At 56.0% G+C, this 27,779-nt stretch overlaps 3 protein-coding genes across 5 annotated transcripts; 2 read left to right on the top strand and 1 right to left on the bottom strand.

Annotated features, from left to right (window-relative positions):
• Positions 1-274: 274 nt before the first annotated feature.
• CIAPIN1 (cytokine induced apoptosis inhibitor 1) lies at positions 275-9,160 on the bottom strand. 2 transcript variants are annotated; one of them, XM_062007483.1, is made up of 9 exons: positions 9,084-9,160; positions 5,702-5,899; positions 5,247-5,399; positions 3,896-3,972; positions 3,471-3,639; positions 3,205-3,275; positions 2,788-2,903; positions 2,037-2,106; positions 275-1,515 (listed from the first exon to the last, which is right to left on the bottom strand). In XM_062007483.1, exons 2-9 carry the CDS (start codon positions 5,856-5,858, stop codon positions 1,405-1,407), a joined length of 924 nt encoding a protein of 307 aa, XP_061863467.1. In that variant the 5' UTR covers positions 5,859-5,899; positions 9,084-9,160; the 3' UTR covers positions 275-1,404. The 2 variants fall into 2 exon arrangements, with proteins under 2 accessions (XP_061863467.1, XP_061863468.1); XM_062007484.1 differs by having other exon boundaries at positions 5,702-5,876; positions 9,084-9,130.
• Positions 9,161-9,182: 22 nt separating this feature from the next.
• COQ9 (coenzyme Q9) lies at positions 9,183-19,275 on the top strand. The gene is made up of 9 exons (XM_062007482.1): positions 9,183-9,251; positions 11,882-12,056; positions 12,653-12,788; positions 13,153-13,295; positions 13,523-13,607; positions 14,735-14,839; positions 17,227-17,382; positions 17,795-17,848; positions 19,170-19,275. The coding sequence occupies exons 1-9, from the start codon at positions 9,194-9,196 to the stop codon at positions 19,203-19,205; spliced, it is 948 nt and encodes a 315-aa protein (XP_061863466.1). The 5' UTR covers positions 9,183-9,193; the 3' UTR covers positions 19,206-19,275.
• A 948-nt stretch (positions 19,276-20,223) lies between these two features.
• On the top strand, positions 20,224-27,248 carry POLR2C (RNA polymerase II subunit C). 2 transcript variants are annotated; one of them, XM_062007407.1, is made up of 9 exons: positions 20,224-20,339; positions 20,511-20,560; positions 21,473-21,541; positions 21,654-21,706; positions 21,815-21,943; positions 22,568-22,619; positions 23,053-23,221; positions 25,558-25,632; positions 26,672-27,248. In XM_062007407.1, exons 1-9 carry the CDS (start codon positions 20,254-20,256, stop codon positions 26,814-26,816), a joined length of 828 nt encoding a protein of 275 aa, XP_061863391.1. In that variant the 5' UTR covers positions 20,224-20,253; the 3' UTR covers positions 26,817-27,248. The 2 variants fall into 2 exon arrangements, with proteins under 2 accessions (XP_061863391.1, XP_061863392.1); XM_062007408.1 differs by lacking the exon at positions 25,558-25,632.
• The last annotated feature ends 531 nt before the right edge of the window (positions 27,249-27,779 follow it).

The following is a 27,779-nucleotide window of genomic DNA, read 5'->3' as shown; positions in this document are numbered from 1 at the left end:
GCCCCTTGATCCATACAGCATGCCTTGTACACCTCTTGGATTCCCTTCCTTCTCACCTTCCTCAACCAGGAGAAAACACTTTCCAAAATCTAGACCAAATAACAAAGATAATCCAGGCAGCCTGAGTCTGTTCCTTCCACTGGGCATCATGTATTTGAGTTGTCTTCTCAGTGGAACAATTTATGGAGAACCCCAAGATGCAACTTACCATTTAAACAGCTCCAGAAATCAGAGATAGGTTCAAAGCACCACTAATACGAGTCTGAAAACAGAGGTTTTACTATTGATCACTTTTATTTCAAGGACAGAACAGCCTTCCACCCCAGCTCCCCTCTGTGAGTTTACTGTCACCCAAGTGGCACAACAAGCAGCAGCCACATCCTGCAGAGCAAGAGCTCCAAACCAAGCAATCACTGCCTTTGGGTGTCCTCTGTTCCCTGCCAGGCTGAGGAGCCAACCTGGCACAGAACACAAACAGCTCCCTCATCCCACACCCCTGTGGATGTCTCACTAGCAGTAATTAGGCACATAAATAAAGAGCAGTCAGTATCTTGTGAAGCAGGAGCAGGAAGATCATCTAGAAATGGAGTTATTGCTTTGTTCTTACTTCTATTGAGCACTGCAGGAAACTCACTTGGTAACCACCAGGAGAACCAGTCTCAGGTGTGGGGGGACAAAGATAGATGTTGCTGAAACTGCTCCCTGCCTTAAGGGCAGGAGATTTCTCAGTGGGACAGACTCTTTGTCATTTTGATGGAAATAGGTGGGGGCAGGGGATCTCATGGGCAAGCTCCCAAAACACTTGGAAATGCATCATGCCTGGCAGACTTAAGAGTTCAGGTGTGCTGGGAAGAGCACACACTGCTAAGCGTACTCCCTGCTCCCAGCTTGTGACAGGAGCTGCTGAGCCACCTGCAGAGGGGAAGGAAGGGCAGTTCAGATTTCAAAGAGAGCAGGAGACCAGTGTCACCCTCTGAGCTAAGCTCGAGCTGCTGATCAAGCAGGGAAAACCAGGGCAAATGAGAGCTGTATGACATCGTGGGCATGGGACAGGGCAGGTTCTGCCACACACACACACAGAGGAGGGCAACCTGACAGTTGATTCTCCTCCCCTCTGCCCACTGGACACACTGTGATGGCCAGAGCCCTGGTATCAAGTCAAGTCAGCTAAAACAAGGCATAACACAAAGTCTAATAGTTATGAGACCACTTGTCACCAAAGGTTATGAGGCAGCCCAAGGCTGATTACAAACAGTGAGCTCCCAGCAGTGTCAGTGCCCACAGTGTCCCTCCCCACGGGGATTCTGGCTGGAGAGCACCAGAGGATGAGAAGGACTGCAGGAAGAACCTCAGACTGATGGGAAAGCAGAGGAGTCCTTCACAGGACATCCAGAGGTGTCTTTGTTAGGCATCATGCAGCTGGTTCTCCTTCAGGAGGATCTTCTCACCAGGCTTGAAGGCAGGCATGCCCAGGTAAGGGCAGCTGGCACAGCGGAATGCATCCCCCAGGTAGCACTGGCAAGAGGAAGAAAAGTACCTTCTGTAATCAGGGGCAACTTTCAGTTCTCTCCCCCTGTGACATGGTTTTGTCAGCTTAAGAAATGACACACTCCTCAGCACGTAGCAGCACAGAAACTGCTTCCCTTATACTCCCTGCTCCACATCTGCCTGGTCAGCAGAGCTATGCAGGGCACTCTGCTCACATGAAGAGCTGAGCTCCGTGTGCCAGGCTGGGGCAGCCCCTAACCACCCCTGGGGCTCCCAAAAGCTGACCTTCCCTGAGCAGACAACCAGCTGGCACATAAAACAAGGTGGGGAATGGTTTGCTGCTCACTCTGACTGCTGCAAGGGCAGCACTTGCACTGGCACAGGCAAGTCCTGTGTGTATGAAGCATATGGGCACAGGGTGAGAGGCTGAAGCTCTGCAGAAGCTGCCCAACCAGTGTTTGGAAGCAGTGAGCCAGCTTAGGGAGCAGTCACAGGGACACAGATCACGTACTGCAATCTATAGTATCGAAACAGAAGGGACTATTTACATTTCCACAGGCAGATTTGGGCTGTGAGCTCTTCTTCTCCTGCTCCAGCTCTTCAGCCAGGCCACATGTGCTGCAGAAAAAATAAAGAAGTCACCTGCATCTTTTTGCTCAAATGGTGGGAGTCACCAACACTTATTCCAGCCCTACTCACACACAACACAGCCCTGGCCCAGGCTGCCCAGGCAGGGTGTGGAGGCTCCTTCCTTAGAGGTTCCCAAACCCACCTGGACACATTCCTGTGCCCCCTGAGTGAGGGGAAGCTGCTTGAGTAGGGGCTGGGGCTGCAGCAGCTCTGCAGGGCCCTTCCCACCCCCACCACTCTGAGATGCTGTGACAGCCTTCACTTTCTTACAGGACACAGCCTCCCACACTCCTCACTTTGCTCAACACCATGGTTCGTATAACAAGTGTTGAAAGACACTCCTCAGGTTCAAACTGAGTGGGAAATAGCTCTACAGCACTTGCCACATGTACTTTTTCTCTTGGAAACCGGGGTTTTAGTCAAGGTTGCACAAACTGTGTAGCCACTTTTAGTTGCTGATCACATCAGTGTGGTGGTTTGTAGCAGCTTTGGTCAGTCAGTTCCCCTTGTATTGGGTTTCACATTCAAACAGTTAAGAAAGACCACAAACAAAGACAGCCAAGCTCTGAAGAACAGCAACTTGTCTCCAGCCTTTTAAACATCCATCCAGCTCTAAGGGTTTAATGTTACAGCTGAAAGGTTCACCAACACACTCATCCCAGCACTGACCAGTTCTTGCAGGCTTTCTTTTTGCCCATTTCTTTGCAGGATGGAGCTCTGAGGGAAGATGGATCTGGCTTCTTTAAATCCTCTGAATCCAACAGCTCATCAGAGTCCAGCAGATCCTGAAAACATTCCATGGAAGATGACAATCAGGAAACCAGTTTGGCAGTAGGGAGTGACATTGTGGTGTTACATTCAAAGGAATGGTGCTATCTGTAGGATAAGCACTGACCCATGTCTCCTCTCTACCCTTGCCACACCTCTGGGCTCTAAAGACCTCACATAGGAGACATTTCATCCTGGGGATGCTTTACTACCTCTTAAGTTGTCAAGCTTCCCAAGAGGTGTAACTGAAACTGTTCAGAACAGGAAAGGAGAGAGAAGGAACAATAGCAAAGCCTCACAAGTAAAACCAGATACCACCTCTTCATCATTCATATCATTTGCAGAGAGTGTCCACAGCTTGGCAGTGGCTGGGTCCACAGAGGGTTTTCCTGGAGCCAAAAGAAAGGAAGAAGTAGTAGTTACTCCAGCCTCTGCCCCATCTACTCCCAACAAATAGAGTTCAAACAACTTTGGAAAGCCCCACTGCACAGGTTTTTTCCCTAGCACTCCCTCCCCAAGCCCTGTCTCCCTGTGCTGAGGGATGCTTGTCACCTGAGAGGCATTTAGCATGCACCACTCCTTACCTGAAGAACCAGGTTTCTTGGCAAAGGAAAGTTTGAGCTGACTTGAGGATCCTACTTCGAAATTGGGCTTCCTGCCTTCTAGCTGAACAATGAGAAGGTCATTGCCTTGGTAACCCAAATGCTCTCGGACTGACTGGGCCTCCTCTGGGGTCAAGGCATCCTTTTGGAGCTGCAGTGTAAGACTTTTGGTTAACCCCATGCAGAACCCCTTCCTTCAGCACCCAGTCCTGCCTTCCAGTGAACACAGACAACCAGCATTACCAATCTTAAATAGACTACCTTTGCAGTGGCTAAAGTGGCAGGCAGTATCCAGGCACATTTATAGTTAAGCAGAGTAGTTAAACACCTTGTCACCCAACAAGTCCCCAGCAATCACCAATCTACTTTTGAAGGTAACTGCATGAGGGAGTTTAGTACAGACATACCTCCTTCACATCCACCAGCCCAGAGAGAGTCAGAGCTGTGGGGAGTTTGGCTGCTGTCTTGATTCTGCCATTGTTTCCTGGAAAACACAGAATTGGGGAGTAGGAGGAGGGCAGAACAAGAATAGAGGTCACTGAGAAACCTGAAAAAGCAGGAGCTTGAGAAGGAAGTACTCAAGCCAAACCTCTGCTTTAAAATTGGGCCCTTTCTAGCTGACAGGAGGAAGAAACAAGAAAGAGCAGCAGCTTGTTCATTAAAACAAAAGGCTGGGGTGACAAAGCCCTTCTAGCTCCACATCTGTCTTGTATATGCCAAAACCTTCCTCAGCTCAATTCACACCCATCAAAAAAAAGGAGAGAAAAAAACCCAACATCCCAAAACCCAAAGAGCAAAATCCCACAAAATCTTTTCATGTATGAAAACAAACAGCTCCTGAAGTTTGCAGAACATGGACTAGTAAATGAACACCATTTGGAAAGAGAACAGTGAAGAGCCTTGCTCTGGCAGGCAAAAGCTATTACAAATCACTGTTTAATCAAAAACTCATTACATGCTCCTCTTGGGTACAGGACTGTGCTGAATAGAATCCATCCACTCTCTCTCATCTAGTTCCCTGTGCACTTTATTACAAGCCCAGAAAAGTCCAGTAAGTCAGATGTGACTTTGGAAAAAAGAAACCTCACCTGCCCCAGACTTTGCACCTTCTTTGTCCCAGAAGTGTCCTTCTCTGCCTGAAAGGTGTTTGTGCTGCCATCATTTTCAGCACTGCAGACTGTGCCAACAGAAACACCATCAGCACAGATGCTCCTGTTCTTATCAGGTATGATTTCCTACTCCCACTCCAAAGCAGCGAGTTCTGAACACTCATCAAGTGTAAGACAGAAATAACCGTTTGTTCTCCTCCTTGTGAGCTCCTCCAGCTGTCCCAAGGCAGCTCTGGCTTTACTCTTAACACTCCAAACCCTGTTACCTTTCCTAGAGAATTAACTCTCAGCTGGCTTGTGGGACAGCTTCACTTGCCATTTGACACCTGGGTTTAAAATTGCTTCAGAAGCTCCTCAGAAACACAAAACCTGCAACTCTTTACCTGCCTTTGTAGAAGACCAGTGTCCACTGAACTTTTCAACATAATTTAGGAACAAGCCTATCCAGCACTTTCCCACAGAAGGAGAGTGACTGCAAACATCTCTGACAGCTACCAGCTTAAACACAGAGGAACAACCTTGCTATTCAGGTTGGTGTGTCAGGAGAATGAAAACCTCTGAACAGCAGTCAGGGTTCCTGCCCTTTCCAGTTCAGCCTCATCCTCACAAGAACTTGCCATGAAAGCAAGGCTGATGGGGCTTCTCTCACCTGGTTCTGTAACCACTGGTTCCTTCAGCAGGACACGGCCCCCTGGCTTCAGTATGCGTGCAATTTCTGCCAGCACCTCTGCACTGTGCTGTGCTGTGCTGCCTGGTACCAGGCCAGAGAGAACCACATCGAAACTGGACTCCCTGTGAGCCGCTGGAAAGAAAGAGGAAGATGGTTCAATTTTACACATGTGCACGCAGAGCTTTGCTGGAAACATCCCCTTCCACCCCTCTCCTCATCTCTCACGCTTGCAGACAACAGCAAGAACTGATTAAAGACACCAGTCAAGGAAGCATGACCAGGGAATATCACCTTCCTTGCTGTACTGACAGAGTTAGCAGCAGGTGCTATGCCTGTTCTGAGCACAGGTAACAAGGCAGGGAAGATGACAGCTCACCCCACAGAAGCAGTCTCTCCCTTTCAATGAAACAGTGAGAACTTAAGCTCATTCTTACACTGAGACAGTTTGTCAACGTTTTCCACAGAGACACGGTTATCAGCTCCCACCAGAGCCTGAATTTTATCCACTAAATCCTTCAGGGCTTCAACAGGCGAGGAGTTGTCCCAGACGACGGCCACACGCTGCCCGGGCGCGATTCCGTACTCCCCCATTTCCGCAGCAGCAGCAACCTGACAGCAGAGAGGGGAATGGGCTGGGGGAGACACAGAGGAAGGGTAAGCACCAACCTCTGTGGACCCTGACTCAGTCACAGACCATCAACTTGTTTTAATGAACAGGGATTAATACATTAACACATTAACAGCCTGGTGGTGCCCGTCAACAGTAGCTGGGCATGAGCCAGCAGCGTGCCCAGGGGGGCAAGGAGGCCAAAGGCAGCCTGGCTGGGATCAGCACTGAGGGGGGCAGCAGGAGCAGGGCAGTGCCTGTGCCCCTGTGCTGGGCCCTGGGGAGGCTGCAGCTCCAGGGCTGTGCTCAGTGCTGGGCCCCTCACCCACTGCCACAGGGACACTGAGGGGCTGCAGCTCCAGGGCTGTGTCAGTGCTGGGCCCCTCACTCACTGCCACAGGGACACTGAGGGGCTGCAGCTCCAGGGCTGTGTCAGTGCTGGGCCCCTCACTCACTGCCACAGGGACACTGAGGGGCTGCAGCGTGGCCAGAGCCGGGCACAGAGCTGGGGAAGGGGCTGGAGCACAAGGGGCTGGGGAGGGGCTGAGGGAATGGGGGTGTTGAGCCTGGAGAAGAGGAGGCTGAGGGGAGCCAGGAGCCCTCTCTGACAGGAGTCTGCAGGAAGCTAGGGGTCAGGCTCTGCTCTCAAAGAACAACAGACAGGACATGAGGAAATGGCTTGAGGTTTTCCCAGGGCAAGTTGAGGCTGGAGCTGAGGCAGAACTGTTTCCCTGAGAGGGGTGTGAGCCCCTGTGCCAGGCTGCCCAGGGAGCTGAGGGAGTGCCCAGCCCTGGAGGGATCCCAAAGCCGTGGAGCTGAGGTGCTGAGGGCTGTGGGTCAGTGCTGGGCTGGGCAGGGTGAGGGCAGGGCTGGGACTGCAGCAGCTTCAGGGGCTTTAACAACCCAACTGATTCTGTGGTTCTGTTTTCCGGGGACAGGCAGCACAGAGTTCCCACAAGCTGAGGAGTAACGTGACCTTAAGAAATAGCTACATTTAAGGGCATCATTCAGTTTCTCTCCAGTCCAGGGACTAGTTTTGCAGAGATACTACAAGCCACACCTAGAAAAAAAAACCCCAAACAGACCAACAAAAAATGTACCTGCTTGCTTTAAAGATTTGGGAACAATTACATGGAGGGACCAGGGAAAGAGAACATACAGTGCAGTGACAGTTTTGGGAAACCTATTTACATTATTGTTTATAAAAGATTGTACTCTTGACAGCCAGAAGACAATCTGCACTACAGAATCGTCACAATCGTATCCTACCATCATGTGTGCTCAGAGCAGCACTGGCTGCTGGAGCAAATCACACAGCCTCTTTCCCTCTACCCATCCAAAACACAACCACAGAGAAGAGCACAGAGAACCTGAGCTGCCCAGTGTATCTGCAATCACCTGCAAGCCACTGTAAGCAAGGTCTTTACCAGCAATCATTGTTATACATCCTGGGTAATGCCTTCGTGCCAGCACATTGTCCTGAAAGCACAGCTTACAGATCTGCTGCACCAAGCTTAGCTCTGCTGCCTGCAGTCAGGGGTGGGGTGGATTCTCATCCCCTTACCCTTTGTCTCTAAGTGCCACAAATCCCCTTCTCCTAGAAACTGCAAACAAGTTCAGGGCAGGATAACCCTGCACTTTGTCTGAGCTACTCTAGAAGGAACCAGTGCTAATGCAACCCACACTGCCAAGTAGGTAAGGAGCAGAAGATCTTGAATTTTCTTCTCCAGGCTATAGTACCTCACAGTTGGCCTGGCATGCATCTGCAACACAGGCTACAACAGACAGTAAAGTTAGCAAATACACATCTTAATCTCATTAAAAAGTCACCTGGGAAGGAGGCTGAAAAATCTCACAAGCTGTTAGGCTAACGTGGAAAAAAAATCAATCCAAAGTCACATCTTCCTCTCAGGACAGCAACTTGTGACCTTTCAGGATCAGCCAGAGCCCAAAATGTATCAACAGGAACAGCGGCAGGCATTGAGCCCTTGAGATGCAAATTAAAGCATGTGGGAAGCTATCACAGTCCTCAAGGACACAGCATGAGGTTTGCCTTCCGTCAGTGTAAGCAAAGCTAGGAGTCAGATACCATCAAAGCATACACAGCCACGTTCTTGGTAGGAAAACAGGGAGGATATTTTCCCCCTCTTATGTTTTCCATTGGAATTTATTTAATATGAAAGGTTTTGTGCACCAGCTGTCTGTCTTTTGAACATCTCCAGCTCTAGACTACAAAGACCTAAGCTTGCTCAGCCATGCACCAGGGCTTGGTGAAGGTGAAGAACTCTCTTCAAGGATTTCCTCCAGCAGGGATCAGGATCAGGCTGCTCTGCGTGTGCCAGCGTGGAGGCCCCAGGGCTGGAGGGGTGGGCACTGTGCTGCAGTGCGGAGGGGGCCTTATCTTAACCTCACACACATCTAACAGTCCTTGAGGAACGTGACTTGCCCAACACAGCCACCAAGGTGCTGAGGGGCTGGAACACGTGTGTGAGGAGGAAAGGCTGCAGCCCTGGGGCTGTTGAGCCTGGGGAAGAGAAGCCTGAGCTCAGGGGCACCTCAGCAATGCTGAGAAATGCCTCAAGGGTGGGTGTCAGGAGGATGGGGATGGGCTTTGCTCTGTGGTGCCCAGGGACAGGACAATGGGTGATGGACATGAGCCAGAACACAAACAGTTCCACTTAAACACAAGGAGCAAGTGCTTTGGTGCTGAGGTGAGGGAGCCCTGGCCCAGGCTGCCCAGGGAGGGTGGAGGCTCGTTCTCAGGAGGTTTCCAACCCCAGCTGGACACGTTCCTGTGCCCCCTGAGCCAGGGGAAGCTGCTGGAGCAGGGGCCGGGGCTCTGCAGGGCCCTTCCCACCCCCAGTATTCTGTGAACAATATCAGAGGTATCCAACTCCATCAGGTCAAGCCGCCGGCGCTTAGGGCCCGTCGAACGCTTACAGCAGAGCCCAGGGCCGGGTAAAGGCCGCGGCGGCCCCACGGCAGTGAGCGCTTAAACACATCCCCTCACGGAGAACCGGCAGAACAAGCCTCCGCACGGCCGCGCCGGGAGCGGTTCCGCGGGACGGGCAACGAGAGACGCGAAGGGCACCTCACACGGGAACTCCCCACCCCCCGCCGCCTCAGGCGAGGCCTCGGCAGAGCCTCCCCAAGGGATGGACAGGCCCAGGCCGAAGCCGACCCCCCGGCCCTGCCCCGGCCCCGCTCACCTCCGCCTCGTCCCGCCGCCCCTCAGGCCGCCCCGTCTCTGTCTGATGCCGTCACGGCCGGCGTCGCGCCCCGCCCCTGGGCGCGTCATCGCCCTCTGCCCGCTTCCAAGATGGCGGCGGCGGGCGGCCTGCGGCGGGCGGGCTGGCGGCTGTGGCGGGGCCGCGCGGGTGAGGGGGCGGGGGGCGCGCGGCGGTGGGGCGGGGGAGGGCGGGAGGGACGGACGGGGCGCGCTCGCGTGTGCTCGTGCCCGCGTGCTCGTGCCCGCGCCGTGCGCGCGCGCGGGCGGGGCGGGGGAAGGTGAGATGAAGGGCAGAGGGGGCGCGGCGCTAGGGGGCGCCACGGGGCCGGGCCGGCCTCAGCCCCTGCCCCAATGGCGGCCTCAGCCCCGATGGCGGCCTCAGTCCTGACCTCAGCCCCTGCCTCAGCCCCAATGGCGGCCTCAGCCCCAATGGCAGCCCCTGCCTCAGCCCCAGTCCTGACCTCAGCCCCTGCCTCAGCCCCAATGGCAGCCTCAGCCCCAGCCCCTGCCTCAGCCCCAATGGCAGCCCCAGTCCTGACCTCAGCCCCAATGGCAGCCTCAGTCCTGACCCCAGCCCCTGCCTCAGCCCCGATGGCAGCCCCAGTCCTGACCTCAGCCCCTGCCTCAGCCCCAATGGCAGCCTCAGCCCCAATGGCAACCGCAGCCCTGACCTCAATGGCGGCCTCAGCCCTGATGGCAGCCCCAGTCCTGACCTCAGCCCCTGCCTCAGCCCCAATGGCAGCCTCAGCCCCAATGGCGGCCTCAGCCCCGATGGCAGCCCCAGTCCTGACCCCAGCCCCTGCCTCAGCCCCGATGGCGGCCTCAGCCCCAATGGCAACCGCAGCCCTGACCTCAATGGCGGCCTCAGCCCTGATGGCGGCCCCAGTCCTGACCTCAGCCCCTGCCTCAGCCCCCATGGCGGCCTCAACCCCAGCCCCTGCCTCAGCCCCCATGGTGGCCTCAACCCTGACCCCAATGGCGGCCTCAGCCCCAATGGCAGCTCCAGTCCTGACCCCAGCCCCTGCCTCAGCCCCAATGGCGGCCTCAGCCCCAGCCCCTGCCTCAGCCTCAATCCTGACCCCAGTCCCTGCCTCAGCCCCAGTGGCAGCCTCAACCCTGACGCCAATGGCGGCCTCAGCCCCAATGGCAGCCCCAGTCCTGACCTCAGCCCCAATGGCGGCCTCAGCCCCAATGGCAGCTCCAGTCCTGACCCCAGCCCCTGCCTCAGCCCCAATGACAACCTCAGCCCTGACCTCAATGGCGGCCTCAGCCCTGATGGCGGCCTCAGCCCTGACCCCAGCCCCTGCCTCAGCCCCAATGGTGACCTCAGCCCCAATGGTGACCTCAGCCCCAATGGCAGCCTCAGCCCCAGTGGTAGCCTCAGCCCCAATGGCAGCCTCAGCCCCACTGGTGGCCTCAGCCCCAGCCCCTGTCTCAGCCCCAGTGGTGGCCCCAATCCCAATGTCAGCTTCAACTCCAACCCCTGCCTCATCCCCAATGGCAGCCTCAAACTCAGCCCAAGTCTCAGCCCCAACCTCAGCCCCTGTCTCAGCCTCAACTCCATCACAGTCTCAGCCCCAGCTGCAACTTCAGCTTCAATCTCAGCCCCATCTCCAACCCCAGTCTCAGCCTCAACCCCAGCACCTGTCTCAGCCTCAACCTCAGCCCCTGTCTCAGTCCTACATTCAGCCTGAGCCTCAACTGCGACCCCAACCTCACCCCTGTCTCAGCCCAATCCCAAACTCAGCCTCAATTTGAGCCACAACTCCAACCCCAACCACAGCCCTTGTCACAGTCCCGGCCTCATCCCCATCTCTAACCCCAACCTCAGCCTCAGCCCCAATCTCAGCCTCAACTCCAACCCCAACCTCATCCCCATCTCCAACCCCATCCTCAGCCTCAGCCCTAGTCTCAGCCTCAACTCCATCACAGCCTCAGCCCCATCTCCAGCCTCAGTCTCAGCTCCAACCTCATCCTGAACCTTAACCCAACCTCAGCCCCAGGCTGTGGAGCTGGATGGAGGCTGTGCCTGAGGCCGGTGGCTGTGGCCCCAGGCAGGCTGGGAGGCCAGAGGGACAGAGCCTGGCCTGTGAGGATCTGCTTGGGGAGCACAGTGCCATGTAGGGCCTGGTCTGAGGGGTCCTCACAGCTCCCTGGCCCTGAAGCTGCCCCACACTGTGTGTGAGGGAACTGGAGTGGGGCTGGGTGGTTTTTTAGTGTGGGCTGTGCAACCATAGCTTGTTATAAAACCCCAAACCTCACTGCAGCTACATTACAAACCCTCACAGAGCAGCTGTAGCTGAAAGCTGCCTTGCCTTTGAGTCATCTGAGGAACACAGGCTGTGATCAGCCTGCTGGATCTGCCATGACTGCTCACTCTCAGCAGCATTACTCACCTCTTGCCCCGAGCTCAGGGGTCAGCACTTCCCTCTAACTCCTCTCCTTCATCAGGGGCCAAAAAGGAGAGAGGGTGTGCTGCAGGGAGTCAGTACACGTTTGTGTGCCTGCTCCCCAGCCCAAGGTTGGGAAACTCCTTTCTGTTTGCAGTATGTGCCATCTGCAGGGTTCTCTTCCCCATAAAATGGGTTTTGCCTTATTTTCATCACATAAATGTGGGCTCAGCTGAGAGAGACACTTCTCAGACCTGTACAGAAAGACTGTCCCTGCAAATTTCTGCTCCTGTCAGCTGTGTTTACCTGCAACTCTCTTCTTCACCTTCATTTTCTGTGCTTGTTCTTGTTGGAAGGAGACATCTGACTCTCTTGGTTTCCCTTCCAGTGGTCAGGTGCCAGCTCTGCCCACCACAGCGTGCTCTCCAGGCCTCAGCCGTGCTGAGGAGAGTCTCTGACGAGCAGAAAAAGGAGCCATTGGCATCTTCCTCTCAGCAGCAGCCGTTTGATTCGCACCCACCAGACCACCAGCCCGAACAGGACCCTCAGGGCCCTCGCCCCAGGTAACTCCCTCGCTGGTTGTAGCCCTAGTCCTGCCGACAGCAGGATGGGAAGCCTTTGCTTTCCTGAAGCTCGCAGCTGAAGCTCGGAGACAGCGAGGTGCAGAGTTGGTGGTGCCTCAGACTGCAGCAGCTTGAAGAGATGGTTTGCTGCCATGCTGCAAATGCCACTGTCCAACGTGGAGACAGGATGGGACTTGCTTTCAAGAGGGAGCCTTGATCTGCAAAGCACAAGCCTTCGCTTCTGGATTATTGTCTAAGTTTGCACACAACGTGGCCAATACGTTGTCCACACGCCTGTAGCCGTAAAGCCCCTGTCCCCAAAGCTCATGGTTTAGCTTTTCTTAAAGGAGGGGGAGTCTGAGGCTCATTGGTGTCCAGGTAGTTCACTTAGATTGAGCCCTGCCTTTACTTTTCTCCTCTCATGGCAAAGGTTCATGAAGAGTCCTTTTTTCTGGAAAGGGAAGGATTTTAGAGGAGGAGGTGAGATTTATCCTGAGCGTGGCTGCCTGCAGCAGGGGCAGTGAGACAGTGGCAGAGTCCAGGTTGCTGATGTTTGCTGGTGCCATTCCCCTCACTATAACAATACCTTCTCATAGTTACACTGGCCAGGGCGGCCAGGAGTCTGAGGACTATGAGAGCGAGGAGCAGCTGCAGCATCGAATCCTCACAGCAGCGCTGGAGTTTGTGCCTGAACATGGCTGGACTGCAGAAGCCATTGCAGAGGGAGCCAAGGTATGTGGGGAGAGAAGCAACGAACCAGTTGAAAACTGGATGGAGCTGAAATCCAAAGACAACCAGGCCTGCATGCTTCCCCCACATACTCTTGGGTGATGCACCCAAGTCAGCCAGTAGTACTGGCCAGGAATGTGTCTCAGCTGCTACAGGATAACCCTGTCAGAGTTAAAGTGAGGCAGGGTGTAGAGCAGTGATCCTAAAGAGAGGAAAACACAGCAGGAAGTGCTTTTGAATGCAGGGTTGCTTTGTTTAAATTCACCTAACTCCATTCACAAAGTAAACATGCTGGGTTTTTTTTTCCCAACTGGGTCCTGCTTGGCAGTGTGTAACCTGGTCTGTGCTTCTCCCTTGTTCCCTGCAGACCCTGGGGCTCTCTGTTGCTGCTGCTGGGATGTTTCACAGTGATGGCAGCGAACTGATCCTGCACTTTGTGTCTGAGTGCAACAGCAAGCTCTCACAGCTGCTGGAGGAGGAAGAGAAACTAGTGCAGTTGGGCAAAGCAGAGTGAGTATTTGGCATGAAAAGACTTCTCCCTTGGTGGGCTTTGGGGACTGGATAGACAGAGAAGCCACTTGGGACACAGATACTTGAAGTGAAAAAATGGAATTACCCCAATAAAACCACCTTCCCAGATACAGAGTTGGACCAGACAGGCAAGAGATTGCTCTTTCTTGTTCAGAATTGAGCTTAACTTGAATGTTCTTCACATTTGGGTTTTTTTCCTTATGTAGGAAGAAGCCTACAGATCAGTTCCTGAGAGATGCTGTAGAATCCAGGCTGAGGATGCTGATTCCCTATATTGACAAATGGCCCCAGGTATAAAAGGAATGTCAAGCTTTTCCCCTTTTCTGTGTGCATTTTAAACACCCTGTGGCTTTCATCCCAGTTCAGGGTTGAGAATGAAACCCTTGCTGGTCTCAAAATGATTTGTAGCCTTCAAGAGGAGAGCAGCCTTGGAAGGAGGCAATTAAAGGTGTCCTTAGAACAACTGATTTCTTGCAGTACTGGAAAGGCAAACCTCTCCATTGCTCCCTCCACCCCTCTGGAATCCCCAGGGGATAACCTCAGTCTTGTTTCCAGCATGACTGGCAGCATTGATGTGGCTGCACCACTATCCCCTGACACTTGGAAATGCAGAACTCCTGCTTTGTTGCAAGAAACTGCCTGCCTAGCATGTGACCCACCAAGCCTCAGCAACCTGAGGATGGGTCTGTGAACTGGGGGGGCTCCCTGCTTCAAAATTCAGATTTAAGTCTCAAGCCTCTCTTCTTGGGATAAGAAAGGAGCTGAGTTGTGACCACAGTAACCAGCAAAGAGTTCCCAACCTTGGGCTGCAAAGATTGCTGCAAAGTCAGCCTCTGTTCCCTAGAATTGCTGCTGGCCTCTGGGCAGCTGAAGCCAGCACTCCTTGCAGAGAGAGAAGGCAGGATTCATGTTTCTGTTGCAGCTTAGCATAACTGTGAAGGATGTGGGTGGCTTGTGACTCTCCTGGCGTTGTGTTATTACGTTCAAAGGCTGCAGGATCCCAGCAGGGCCGTTGTGGCTGGCTGTCCTGCCCTTGGTAGCTACTTTGATTTCAAAGTCAAATCCAGAGAAGTGTGAGATTTGACTCTCTGCCCATAGGGGCATAGCACAGCGTGAGTCAGCTCAGCCTGTGCTGTGCTTCTGTGCCTGGAGAGGCAGCTCAGGAGAGACAACACCGTGGCATTTGAGCTGAGAGGGGAGCTTTGGGCTCCAGAACAGGCTGAGGCCTGAGCTCTGCTGCCACTCTGTGTATTCCCTGCAAATCCTGCTGCCTGGAAAGACTGGTGCTAACTGAAAAGAGCTGGAAGGACTTGCCACTGGGAGCTAGAGGGAAGTCAACAGCAATAGGGAGAAGACAACTGCTTTAACAGTATGTCCTCTCCTTGACTCTCCCACTTACCAATGCTTTTCCTCTGCAGGCTCTGAGCATCCTGTTGCTCCCGCATAACATCCCTTCCAGCCTCAACCTCCTCACCAGCATGATCGATGATATTTGGCAGTATGCTGGAGACCAGTCCACAGATGTAAGTCTTTGTGCTTCACTGACCAACTGTGCAAAAGGAGGGGTTGAAGATGTGGGGCCACATCTCTCTTGAAACCATCCATTTCTTCACCGAGGAAGAGATTTCCACAAGGTCCTTAGAAACCATAGGTCTGATTTCCAAAGAGCAGCCAATGGGACTAAATGCAAATCAGTGCAGATTAAAAGGACCTTCTTCCCTAGACTCTTTTAAGCACTTTTCTTTTGGTTTGGCTTTCCTTTTTTAAAGACACAGACAAAACTGTTGGGGTTTTGTGACTGGGAAGCTGCTGCAGTATTCAGCGAGCGCAGCGTGGCTCTCGTCGAAGCAGCTGTCTCTTCCACCACCACCAGCATTTACAGATTTAACTTGAAAACCTTTTAAGGAACCTACCTAAAAATGCCAGTAGCTTATTATAGCTTTCATCTTTCTGGCAGGAAATAAAAGAAAATTATAACCTTAATTAAAGCAATTAATAAACGACTTTAATTGGTATGGATGTAGGGAGAGACGGGAAGAGCGAAGCCAACCACTTTAACAAACTGCTTTAATAAGCTGCTTTTATCTGTGTATAAAAGAGAAGCTACTGCAGAGAAAAATAAATAAGATGTCAAAAAAATTAAAGGAATAAAGCAGGAGAGAACTGAAAGACTGTAATTGTGCCAGGAACTGCAAGTCTCTTACAGGCTGTGAAAGTCAAATCGACGTGTCAGTGTCTGTGCTGAGCTGTTCCTAAAGTCTCCTCACCGATACACAGAGTAGGTTCTAAAGTTTAGCCTTTGCTTTGCACCTTCTGGCCTGTTCCATGAGTTTTCTAGGGAAGCTGTGATGCTGAGCCTTCTCCCCCTTTCCCTGTTGAAGGGGGTTAGTGTCACTGGCAGTGGAGCCCTCTTCACAGTGCCAGGAGCTCAGTAGAGCATGCCCATGCCTCAGCTGGGGTTTTTTTTCAGAGCAGGAGGAAAGTCAACAGAAAGAGCTTGGTCTCAGGCACCTGAGAGATGCAGCTGCATGTGCCAGTCCTTTGTGCTTCTCCCCTTACAAAGTGTGCAGGTTGTGGTGCAGACAGTAGGGCTTTTGAGCCAACTGCTTGTCTCGAAATCAAGGCCCCTGTGTTTGTTTTTCTGTTGCTTTGTAATCCTGAATGGACCAGCCAGTACTTTTCTCTAGGTAACATCAGCAAATGAGGTTGAAGTCTCCTTTTGAAAATGTTTTGATGTATTTTTTTCTCTGCCAGTGGATCAAGTGAGAAAAACTGAGGAGTGTGAGTGACTTGTGCATCTTTGCATCGTGTAACGGAGGGTTGTGACGCGGTGCCGCCAGCAGCACGCTGAGCCATTCATTGGTGCAGCAGGCAGTGCTGGCATTTCAGTGACAGGATTGGCAAAAGGTCTCTGTCTCTCTGTGATGTCTTGCATGGTTCCATCCTCTGCTTGTTCCTTTTCTTCGTGCTCATATCTAGGTTGAACTACAGCTCATGTTGTCTGTGCTAAATGCAGCTGTTTCTCATCCGATCAGAGAATCAGTGTTGTGCTGCTCACCAGCAGCCTGTGAGGCAAGATGTGTCCAGTTCTGGGCTCCCCAGCTGCAGAGAGACAGGAAACTGCTGGAGAGAGGCCAGGGCTGGGACAGCAAGATGCTGAGGGGCTGGAACATGTGTGTGAGGAGGAAAGGCTGCAGCCCTGGGGCTGTTGAGCCTGGGGAAGAGAAGCCTGAGCTCAGGGGCACCTCAGCAATGCTGAGAAATGCCTCAAGGGTGGGTGTCAGGAGGATGGGGATGGGCTTTGCTCTGTGGTGCCCAGGGACAGCACAAGGGGGTGATGGGCACAGGCTGCAACACAAACAGTTCCCCTGGCCCAGGAGGAGCAAGTCCTTTGGTGCTGAGGTGAGGGAGCCCTGGCCCAGGCTGCCCAGGGAGGGTGTGGAGGCTCCTTCTCAGGAGGTTTCCAACCCCAGCTGGACACGTTCCTGTGCCCCCTGAGCCAGGGGAAGCTGCTGGAGCAGGGGCTGGGGCTGCAGCAGCTCTGCAGGGCCCTTCCAGCCTCCACCATGCTGGGATTCAGTTATTCACCCATGCAGCATGCACACAGGCTGGCTGGGCTCCTTGCTGCCTGCCATAGGGTGCTGCTTGCAGTGAGAAGCAGGCAGTGGGGACTTTGCTCAGAGGTTTTAGACACCATACTGGTGACCTCTGCCCAGGGCCCAGGAGCAGCTGTGCTGTCAGGTGTCGGTGCTGGCTGCTGGCCCACTGCATCCCAGGGAGGAGCTGGGCAGTTGAAGCAGGGAAGGAACATGCAATCACTCTGCTGTTTTCCTTTGCCATTCCTTCTATCTGCTTTCCTGAGCTGCATCCTCTGTCTGCAGGCAGGTCACCCCTCTCTTTCTCTGTGCAGTTTAACTGGTACACCCGTCGTGCTGTGCTCACCGGCATCTACAACACCACCGAGCTGGTGATGCTGCAGGACTCATCCCCGGACTTCGAGGAGACGTGGCGCTTCCTGGAGAACAGAGTAGCTGATGCCATGAACATGGGCAGTGCTGCTGATCAGGTAACCTCAGGGATGAGGCATCCATGCAGCATCCCTTTCTCCCCAGATCCATATTAGGCAGCCCTGGCTTTTCAGTTGTGCAGGCCACATGTCTGCTGAGACACCACTGTGGCTGTGCTGCCCGCTGATTGTATAAATGCTGTTGCTTCAGCACCAAGAAATGCTGCTGTACCTGGTGGTACAAGGGCACACAGACACCCTGTTTGTCAGAATGGCCTACAGAATGGTCAGGAGACACAGATTCCCAGGGAATCTTCTCCGTGTTTCTCACCTCTGGCTCTCATTTGCCTGCAGTGCTTGGCTCCTGGCAGCACCTTTTTGTAGCACATACCTGTTTGTTGTGCCTTGTGTCTCTGTGGTCGGGTGGCCACAAGAAGAAAGCACAAGGTCATGTTCTCCTTGTGTCTCCTAGGTACAGTCAACTGGAGAAGCAGTTGTCCAGGGCCTGATGGGAATGGCAGTTACTGTAAGTAATGCTGAAACAGCAGGGCTCTAAGGACAGAATGCTTTCTCCTCCCTTCCATGCCCAATGTCAGCACGTTTCTCCTCCCAAACCTGGAGGACAGCATGGAAAATAATGGTCTTTCCTAACTTAACTACACCTGATGATGATTTTTCTCTGTAGTTTGGCGTTAGTTCTCTCATTTGTGGTGAAGGAACTTGTAGCAGAGCGTCACAAATTAAGTCTGAAGCTGCAGGCTGAGCTTTAGGGCCAAGAGACAAGCGATCAGATACAGCAGCTCTCCACTGCCCATCACGAGACCTTTTCCTCTGCCAGTCCCCGTGCTGGAGATCTTGGCAGAAGGTCCATGTCCCCACAGACACGTGGGAGGTGGCAGCTGTCCCTGAGCCACAGCAGGGTGACATCCCCAAGCTGTTCCAGCAACAGCCTTCCAAGAACTCGCTCGCTTCTTGGTAGCATCCTGGGCTGCTTTGTGTCCTTGCAGAGCGAGCTGTGTGTCCTCAGGGATATGAAACAATCCTTTGTGTACACAGGAATGATTTCTGAAGGGCTTCAGGGCCTCCCTGTGATTCTATTTTTGGACAACTACCATTGCATCTAGCAGCAAAGTGATTTCCTGGTTGTCAGAAAGATGTTTTCCTTGTACCAGCTCAAGACAAACAGGCTGGAACATCAATTAGAAACCATTTGTACTGCATGAAGCAGTTCTCAAGAGCTTCTCCCACCTCCTTCCACCTCCTGTTTCATATCTGTAGCGTTTCTCAGCCTCTCTCTGCTTCCACACCTGCCAGTGCCAAAAGGATCCTTCACCAGAGAAGTCCTCGAGCTCACTCTGGGCTCCTGTACAACACCACGATGTTCTCCTGCAGTTTGGGGTCTGAGATGTCTCCTGTTAGCTGATCTCAGCCTGTACAGATAAACAGGAGGAAGCAGAGTGCCTCTGAAAGGAGATGCCTTGCAGATAGTTGCTTTTAGGGCAAAATCATCCCGGTACAAAAACTATTAGGGGCAGATACTCTGGGGGTGGAGCTGCCTGTACAGGTGTGCTGAGCTCTGCAGGTCTCTGCAACACGGATGAGCAAGGAGGGTGCCTCAGAGGCTTCAATTCGCTCCCCTGGGGTCTGTGCAGCTGCAGAAAACCCGGATGAAACCTGGAGAGCAGGTTCAGCTCAGGGGGACGCCTGGGACTGGCTTCAGCGTCCACTCCCACCCTCTGAGCACAACCGGTGCCTCTCGGAGCCTTCTCCACCGCCGCACTGCCCCGGGGCCTCTCGGGGCTCCCGCAGCAGTGGTCCCTGAGCCCGCTTCTCCTTCCATCCCGCAGATCAAGAACCTGTCGGGGCTCAACCAGCGCCGGTGAGGACGGAGCCGCCGGAGCGAGGCGAGGCGCGGCCCCTTCCCCGCACCAATAAAGCCGCACGGCAGCCTGCCACGGACTCTGTTTGGGGACGCGGCGGCGGCGTTGGGGGGAGCGGGGGGAGTGGGGTGAGGGGAGGCAGCGGGCAGGTCCTCCGGGAGCGGCGGCGTTGGGGGGAGCAGGGAGAGGGGAGGCAGCGGGAAGGTCCTCCGGGAGCGGTGGCGTTGGGGGCACCGGGGGGAGCAGGGAGAGGGGAGGCAGCGGGCAGGTCCTCCGGGAGCGGCGGCGTTGGGGGCACCGGGGGGAGCAGGGAGAGGGGAGGCAGCGGGAAGGTCCTGCGGGAGCGGTGGCGTTGGGGGGAGCAGGGGGAGCAGGGAGAGGGGAGGCAGCGGGAAGGTCCTCCGGGAGCGGCGGCGTTGGGGGGAGCAGGGGGAGCAGGGAGAGGGGAGGCAGCGGGAAGGTCCTCCCGGAGCGGCGGCGTTGGGGGGAGCAGGGGGAGCAGGGAGAGGGGAGGCAGCGGGAAGGTCCTCCCGGAGCGGCGGCGTTGGGGGGAGCAGGGGGAGCAGGGAGAGGGGAGGCAGCGGGAAGGTCCTCCCGGAGCGGCGGCGTTGGGGGGACCGGGGGGAGCAGGGAGAGGGGAGGCAGCGGGAAGGTCCTCCCGGAGCGGCGGCGTTGGGGGGAGCAGGGGGAGCAGGGAGAGGGGAGGCAGCGGGAAGGTCCTCCGGGAGCGGCGGCGTTGGGGGGAGCGGGGTGAGGGGAGGCAGCGGGAAGGTCCTGCGGGAGCGGCGGCGTTGGAAGGGGACCGGGGGGAGCGGGGAGAGGGGAGGCAGCGGGAAGGTCCTCCCGGAGCGGCGGCGTTGGGGGGAGCAGGGGGAGCAGGGAGAGGGGAGGCAGCGGGAAGGTCCTCCCGGAGCGGCGGCGTTGGGGAGGGCCGGGGGGCGGGAGGGTGAGGGGAGGCAGCGGGAAGGTCCTCCGGGAGCGGCGGCGGCCGGCAGGGGGCGGCGGCGGCGGGGCCGGGCGGGGGCTGGGAGCGGGGCCGGGAGCCGCGGCCATGCCGTACGCCAACCAGCCCACGGTGCGCATCACCGAGCTGACGGACGAGAACGTCAAGTTCATCATCGAGAACACGGACCTGGCGTGAGCGGCGGGAGGGGAGCGGAGGGGAGGCCGGGGGCGGTGCGGGGCCGGCCCCCACAGGCGCGGCCTGGCCGGCGGCGGCGGCGGCTCCCGGGGCTCGGGCCCTGCCGCGGCTGCGTGGGGAAGCGCCGCGGCCCCTCGTGCCTGAACGCGGGTGTTTCTCTCCCCCAGGGTGGCCAATTCCATCCGCAGAGTGTTCATCGCGGAAGTCCCCATCATAGGTACGGGCCCGGCCCCGCGGCTCCTCCGCGCCGTGTGCTCTGCGTCTGCCTCCGGCCTCCGCTGAACCGCAGCGTGGTGGGGGCTGGAAGGGCCCTGCAGAGCTGCTGCAGCCCCAGCCCCTGCTCCAGCAGCTTCCCCTGGCTCAGGGGGCACAGCAACGTGTCCAGCTGGGGTTGGAAACCTCCTGAGAAGGAGCCTCCACACCCTCCCTGGGCAGCCTGGGCCAGGGCTCCCTCACCTCAGCACCGAAGGACTTGCTCCTCCTGGGCCAGGGGAACTGTTTGTGTTCCAGCCTGTGCCCATCACCCCTTGTGCTGTCCCTGGGCACCACAGAGCAAAGCCCATCCCCATCCTCCTGACATCCACCCTTGAGGCATTTCTCAGCACTGCTGAGGTGCCCCTGAGCTCAGGCTTCTCTTCCCCAGGCTCAACAGCCCCAGGGCTGCAGCCTTTCCTCCTCACACACATGTTCCAGCCCCTCAGCACCTTGGTGTCCCTGCCCTGGCCTCTCTGCAGCAGTTCCCTGTCTCCCTGGAGCTGGGGAGCCCAGAACTGGCCACAGGACTCCAGATGAGGCCTCAGCAGGGCAGAGCAGAGGGGCAGCAGAACCTCCCTGGCCCTGCTGCCCACACTCTTGATGCCCCCAGGCTGCCAGTGGCTTCTTGCTCACAAGGACACGTTGCTGCTCATGGTTAGTTTGTTATCAACCAGGACTGCCAGGTCCCTCTCCCAGAGCTGCTCTCCAGCAGGTCACCCCCAGCTGACCTTACCCCTGTTTAACCAGTGTTGCACATTACCAGATGCTGCCTCAGCTTCACCACAGCCCCAGTAACGTTTTCTGTGCCCTTGTGAACTGCTCAGCTTGTCCCCACGGGAATATTTCTCAGCTTGTGGCTTTTGCCTCTCTGCAGCCATCGACTGGGTCCAGATAGACGCCAACTCCTCCGTGCTCCATGATGAGTTCATTGCACACAGGCTGGGTGAGTGCTGGGCACAGGGAGGAAGGGGAAGGTTGCAGGTGGAATCAAGCACCTCTGTTGGTGCTGCCATTGGCTTGCTCAGACATTCCCCCCAATGTCCCTCTTCCCCCAGGCCTCATCCCTCTCACCAGCGATGACATTGTGGATAAGATGCAATACTCCAGGGTGAGTCCAGCCAAACCTCGTGGGTGCCTTGATGGTGGTGAGTGTCTGACCTGATGGAAAGAGCTGGGGGAGGTTTGGTGTGAAGGCCTTGGCTTGTGTGTGTCCCAGGACTGCACGTGTGATGAGTTCTGCCCGGAGTGCTCTGTGGAGTTCACCCTGGACGTGCGGTGCAACGAAGACCAGACTCGGCACGTCACGTCCCGCGACCTCATCTCCAACAACCCGCGGGTCATCCCGGTCAGTGCACTCCCTCTGCTGCTCCTCTGCACTCCCCTTGAGTCTGGGCTACAAACACATGGCATGTGTGTCAAATCCCTGTCAGGGCCTCGTCCTGCACTCAGAACTACTGGGAGGCTTTAGTGTTGCCCCTCCATCTGCCCTCGAATACTCAGAGAGGCTGAGACCTTCTTGTTCTCTGCAACTCCCTGACAGGAGGTTGTGGCTGGGGAGGAATCGGGCTCTGCTCCCCAGTAACAAGTGACAGGGCAAGAGGAAAGGCATCAAGTTGCCCCAGGGGAGGTTGAGGCTGGAGCTGAGGCAGAACTGTTTCCCTGAGAGGGGTGTGAGCCCCTGCGCCAGGCTGCCCAGGGAGCTGGGGCAGTGCCCAGCCCTGGAGGGATCCCAAAGCCCTGGGGCTGAGGTGCTGAGGGCTGTGGGTCAGTGCTGGGCTGGGCAGGGTGAGGCCAGGGCTGGGACTGCAGCAGCTTCAGGGGCTTTCCCCACCAAAATGATCCTGTGTTGCTGTAAGTCCTGCTAGAGTGGCTCTCTGCAGTCTCCAATGCTTGCAGGCAGCTGCTCTCTGATGTGGGCAGAAGAGCTGATCATGCCATGAATTCACTTGCTTTTCTTCTCCTTTTGCAGGTGACATCTCGGAGCAGGGACAATGACCCCAATGACTATGTGGAGCAGGATGGTAGGTGGCATTCTGCTGGGAGCAGGAGCTGTAGGAGGAAAGGAGTTTTCTTTTCAGGCTCTTGGAACTCCCTTCACCAGCTGTGTGACTGTGAGGCAGCTGGAAGGCTGGCAGCAGTGGGGTTAGCATTTGGTCTCACTGTCCCAGAAATGAGGTCCTGGGTCAGGGAGTGCTTCTCTCTCTCCTTGTGAGGCAGCAAAGGTGCAGAATGCTGTAGTGTCTGTGCTGCTTGGAGGCTGTATGTGCAACTCCTTTTTACTCAGCAAAGTGCTTCCCACCTACTCTGGGGACACAGCTGAGCCCCTCTGAGAATCCCAGCGAGCCCTGGCTTCTGCTCACACCTTCCTGTGCTCTACAAAGTCCTGCTTTTGCCCTCTGCATCCTCATCCCTCCTCTGCAGCCTCCTCAAAGGAGTGTGTGTGGTCTTGTGCAGACATCCTGATAGTGAAGCTGCGGAAGGGCCAGGAGCTGAGGCTTCGAGCCTACGCCAAGAAGGGCTTTGGCAAGGAACACGCCAAGTGGAACCCCACGGCCGGCGTCGCCTTCGAGTACGACCCAGACAACGCTCTGAGACACACCGTGTACCCCAAACCAGAGGAGTGGTGAGTGCTGGGCTCTGCCTGCCCTGGAAGGGCCTGTCTGAAGGGCAGCCACGTTTCAGCCCTGGGAATAACGTTCATGGAGTCATTTGGGTTGGCAAAGCCCCTGAAGCTGCTGCAGTCCCAGCCCTGCCCTCACCCTGCCCAGCCCAGCACTGACCCACAGCCCTCAGCACCTCAGCTCCACGGCTTTGGGATCCCTCCAGGGCTGGGCACTGCCCCAGCTCCCTGGGCAGCCTGGCACAGGGGCTGATGCCCCTCTCAGGGAAACAGTTCTGCCTCAGCTCCCACCTCAACCTCCCCTGGGGCAACTTGATGCCTTTTCCTCTTGTCCTGTCACTTGTTACTGGGGAGCAGAGTGATTCTTCCCCAGCCACAACCTCCTGTCAGGGAGCTGCAGAGAACAAGTTCTCAGCCTCACTCCTCAGAGTATTTGAGGGGAGATGGAGGGGCAACACTAAAGCCTCCCAGTAGTTTTGCTCCCAACTTGAGCCCATTTCCCCTTGTCCTGTCACTTGGGAGCAGAGCCTGACCCCAGCTCCCTGCAGCCTCCTGTCAGGGAGCTGCAGAGAGTGCTCCTGTCTCCCCTCAGCCTCCTCTATCCAGGCTAAGAGAGCTCAGACAGCACTGACTCATTGCAGAGAGTGATGCTGAGTGTGCCTGTCTCTTCCCCTCACACAGCCTCTGCTCCCATGCTGGGGTGCCAAGGCCAGGCAGTGGGTGCAGCTGCGTGCCAGGGGGCTGCTCTGTGGCCACCTCTTGTCTCTGCTCACAAACTGTTGCTGCTGTTTTCCCTCCTTTGCTTTTGTGTACTTTCCCTCTGTTCCTTCCTGTTTTCACTTCCCTACACGAGTGGGCTGTAGGTCAGGGTAAAGGCTGAGAAAATAGCTCCACACCAGGTGGAAGAGGTTGCTGGGAGAGCACAGAGAGGAGGGTTAGGTCTCAAGGCTGATTTTGAAGCCCTGTTTGCTTGAGGGAGCTCTAATTTCACTCATACCTCCCCTCCCTCCTGAGGCACAAGCTTTGGTGGCAGAGTTTGCTCTCTGGCCCTTTCCTCTGACACATTGGGCTGCACTGGCAGCACGCTTCATCCCATCTAAAAGTACCAGGATGCTGCTTCTGCAGGGCTGCTGCTTTTGTAAGGCTGCTGCCCTGCTTTGGCCAGGGCAAGGGCTTCACCCAGCTCTGCTTATTGCATGAGTACATACCTGAGCTGCTCCTGCCTCTGCATCCCAGGGACCACCCAGCAGACATCCTGGCATCGAGCACACTGGAGCCAGCAGCAGAGTGAGGAGCCAGGTGCTCTGTCTAAGACTGGCTGAGAGCAGGGGCTAGAGGGAGGGGTGGATGTGCTGTTGTAACAGCAGGACAGCAGCCAGAGCTGTGCTCAATCATGAAATCAATCACAGGGTGATGAGGAAAGGCTGTGGGACCTGGGGCTGTTGAGCCTGGGGAAGAGAAGCCTGAGCTCAGGGGCACCTCAGCAATGCTGAGAAATGCCTCAAGGGTGAGTGTCAGGAGGCTGGGGATGGGCTTTGCTCTGTGGTGCCCAGGGACAGGACAAGGGGTGATGGGCACAGGCTGGGACACAAACAGTTCCCCTGGCCCAGGAGGAGCAAGTGCTTTGGTGCTGAGGTGAGGGAGCCCTGGCCCAGGCTGCCCAGGGAGGGTGTGGAGGCTCCTTCTCAGGAGGTTTCCAACCCCAGCTGGACACGTTCCTGTGCCCCCTGAGCCAGGGGAAGGTGCTGGAGCAGGGGCTGGGGCTGCAGCAGCTCTGCAGGGCCCTTCCAGCCCCAACCATGGTGAGTTTCTAAGCTGGTCTGATTTCCCTGTGAAGGCAAATCCTCTGCTGGCCAAGGCCTACTGTTGTTTTTGGTTTGTCTTTTCGTGCTGCCTGCCTGTGGAGGCTGTTGGCAGAGCCCTGGCACGCAGCTGGACTCAAAGCAGCCTCAGTGGTGGTGGAAGCCTCTGCCCTGTTCTGAGCTGTGGGTGATTTAACAGGAAGGCCCATCTCTGCTAAGGGAAGTGCAGCTGAGGGCAGGCTGCCAGGATCAGCCCTTGCTGACCATGCTGGGCAGAGGAAGGCCAGCAGCAGCCCTTGGTGCAGCAGCACAGGATTTTCTGTTGCTGCCTTCTCAGGCAGCTCAAGGCTGCAGGTTTACTGCCGTGGACTAACGAAGGGTGTTCAAACAGACCCTCTGCCAGCCAAGGGACAAAGCTTAAAGGTCTTTCCCCACCCAAACAGCTCTGTGAGCAGGCTGTGCTGCAGAGGGTCTGGGTGCTGCAGGGTAGCCCAGAGCCTGGGCTCCACACTAACCTTCCCCTCACTTGGATTCCAGGCCCAAGAGCGAGTACTCGGAGATCGATGAGGAGGATGCTCAGGCTCCCTACGACCCCAATGGGAAGCCAGAGAGGTAGGAGCCTGTGGCTGGGGAACTGGGGCATGGGCTGTGTGTGCCTCCATGGCTTTTGCTAATGCAACAGTGGCTGCTCTGTGCTGAACTTTGCCAGCCCAGGGAGCTGGTGGTCCCCAAGAAGCAGGGCAGAAGTCAGAGATTAAGTGGTTGTATGCCTGGAGCAGGGGGGTTTCCCCTCTGGGAGGTGTTGGGTGACTCTCCTGAGGCTGCAGCATCTTTTTGGTCTCTTCTCTCCAGTAAGGAGTGACAGGACCAGAGGAAATGGGCTCAGGTTGCCCCAGGGGAGGTTGAGATTGGAGCTGAGGAAGAGCTTTCTCCGTGAGAGGGGTGTCAGCAGGACATTCATATGCAGCCTGGAGAGGAGGCTGAAGGGAGAGACAGGAGCACTCTGCAACTCCCTGTCAGGAGGCTGCAGAGCTGGGGGTTGGTCTCCTCCCAAGTAATGACAGGACCAGAGAAAATGGGCTCAGGTTGCCCCAGGGGAAGTTGAGATTGGAGCTGAGGAAGAACTTTTTCCCGTGAGAGGGGTGTCAGCAGGACATTCATATTCAGCCTGGAGAAGAGGAGGCTGAGGGGAGAGACAGGAGCACTCTCTGACACTCCCTGACAGGAGGCTGCAGGGAGCTGGGGGTCAGGCTCTGCTCCCAGGTAATGACAGGACAAGAGAAAATAGGCTCAGGTTGCCCCAGGGGAAGTTGAGGTTGGAGCTGAGGCAGAACTGTTTCCCTGAGAGGGGTGTGAGCCCTGTGCCAGGCTGCCCAGGGAGCTGGGGCAGTGCCCAGCCCTGGAGGGATCCCAAAGCCGTGGAGCTGAGGTGCTGAGGGCTGTGGGTCAGTGCTGGGCTGGGCAGGGTGAGGGCAGGGCTGGGACTGCAGCAGCCTTTGCCAACCAGAACCACTCTGTGATTCTATGATGAAGTGCAGCCCTCAGCAAGGGCTCAGGAGAGCTGCTGCTGGCTGGAGCTGCTGTGCAGCCTGTGTCTCTGCAGCTGCTCCCAGGGCAGAGGGAGGCTGCAGCCCTGGGTGTGTGCCCCCAGGTTTTATTACAACGTGGAGTCGTGCGGGTCGCTGCGCCCCGAGACCATCGTCCTGTCCGCGCTGTCCGGCCTCAAGAAGAAGCTCAGCGACCTCCAGACCCAGCTGAGCCACGAGATACAGAGCGACGTCCTCACCATCAACTGAGCCCCAGCCCCTTGCAGGAGAGTGCTGGGGGCCTGCCTGAGGGTCCTCCCTCTGCCCCACACTGCTCCAGGGCTGAGCCCAGCTCCCTCTGCCTTTCCTTTCCTGGCTGGTGCCAGCTCATCCCTGTCAGTGTGAGGTGCAGGGAGAAGCAGGAAGGGAACCCATGAGCATGTGTGCTGAGACAGCCTTTGTCTCTAAGGGATCCCAGAGTTGCAGCCCCTGGCCTCATGGTAGTGGGGAGGGGGAAGCACATCCCTGGGTTGCACAGCCCTGCCCTGTTGCCATGTTCTCCTTGTGATGAATAAAGCCTTTACCCTCCTGTGCTGGCACCCTGGGAGCTCAGCAGGGGCTGCAGGAGATGCCACACCACTGAGCTCTCTCCCATAGACCTGGAGTTAATGAGCTCTGCCTTGGAGGGAGCATTGCTCTCTCTCTCTGCTGCTCTTTGCTGTCTCCTGAGGAGACCAGACCCTCCTCCAGCAGGTAGCCCAGCACTTGCCTCTCCAGCTTTACATTTCAGGCAGCTGTCTGAGGCTGGGCTGCTCAGTGGGGTGTTGCAGGGGAGATGGATTATTTAAGCCTCCTTTGGAGCAGCCTGTGCCCTCTGTGCTGGATAATCCCAACCTTAGGGGCTGGGACAACCCACATGTGCCAGCGTGCCCACAGCCCCCAGCGAGGTGGCCACTTGGTGAGCACCCTGGCTCAAGCAGCTTGCCCATGGCACCCCCTCTGTCAGTGCCCAGCAGGACTTGGGATCAGCTTCTTGGTGACACTTCTGGAGAGATGTGCCTGGAAGGGAGGGGAAGTGGGACATGGGAAGGGCTCAGGGTGCTCATGCTGAACCCACTGCTGCTGTCCCATGCAGGGACAGTGTCTTGGCCATGGTACAGCTCCTCCAGACCAGTCCCTGTGGCCATCTCCCCTCCAGGCTGGCACATGAATCACCAGACTGGCACAATTCTG

Source organism: Colius striatus, chromosome 14 (genome assembly GCF_028858725.1).
Source record: "Colius striatus isolate bColStr4 chromosome 14, bColStr4.1.hap1, whole genome shotgun sequence".
NCBI lineage: Eukaryota > Metazoa > Chordata > Aves > Coliiformes > Coliidae > Colius > Colius striatus.
This window is presented reverse-complemented; position numbering and strand designations above follow the sequence as displayed.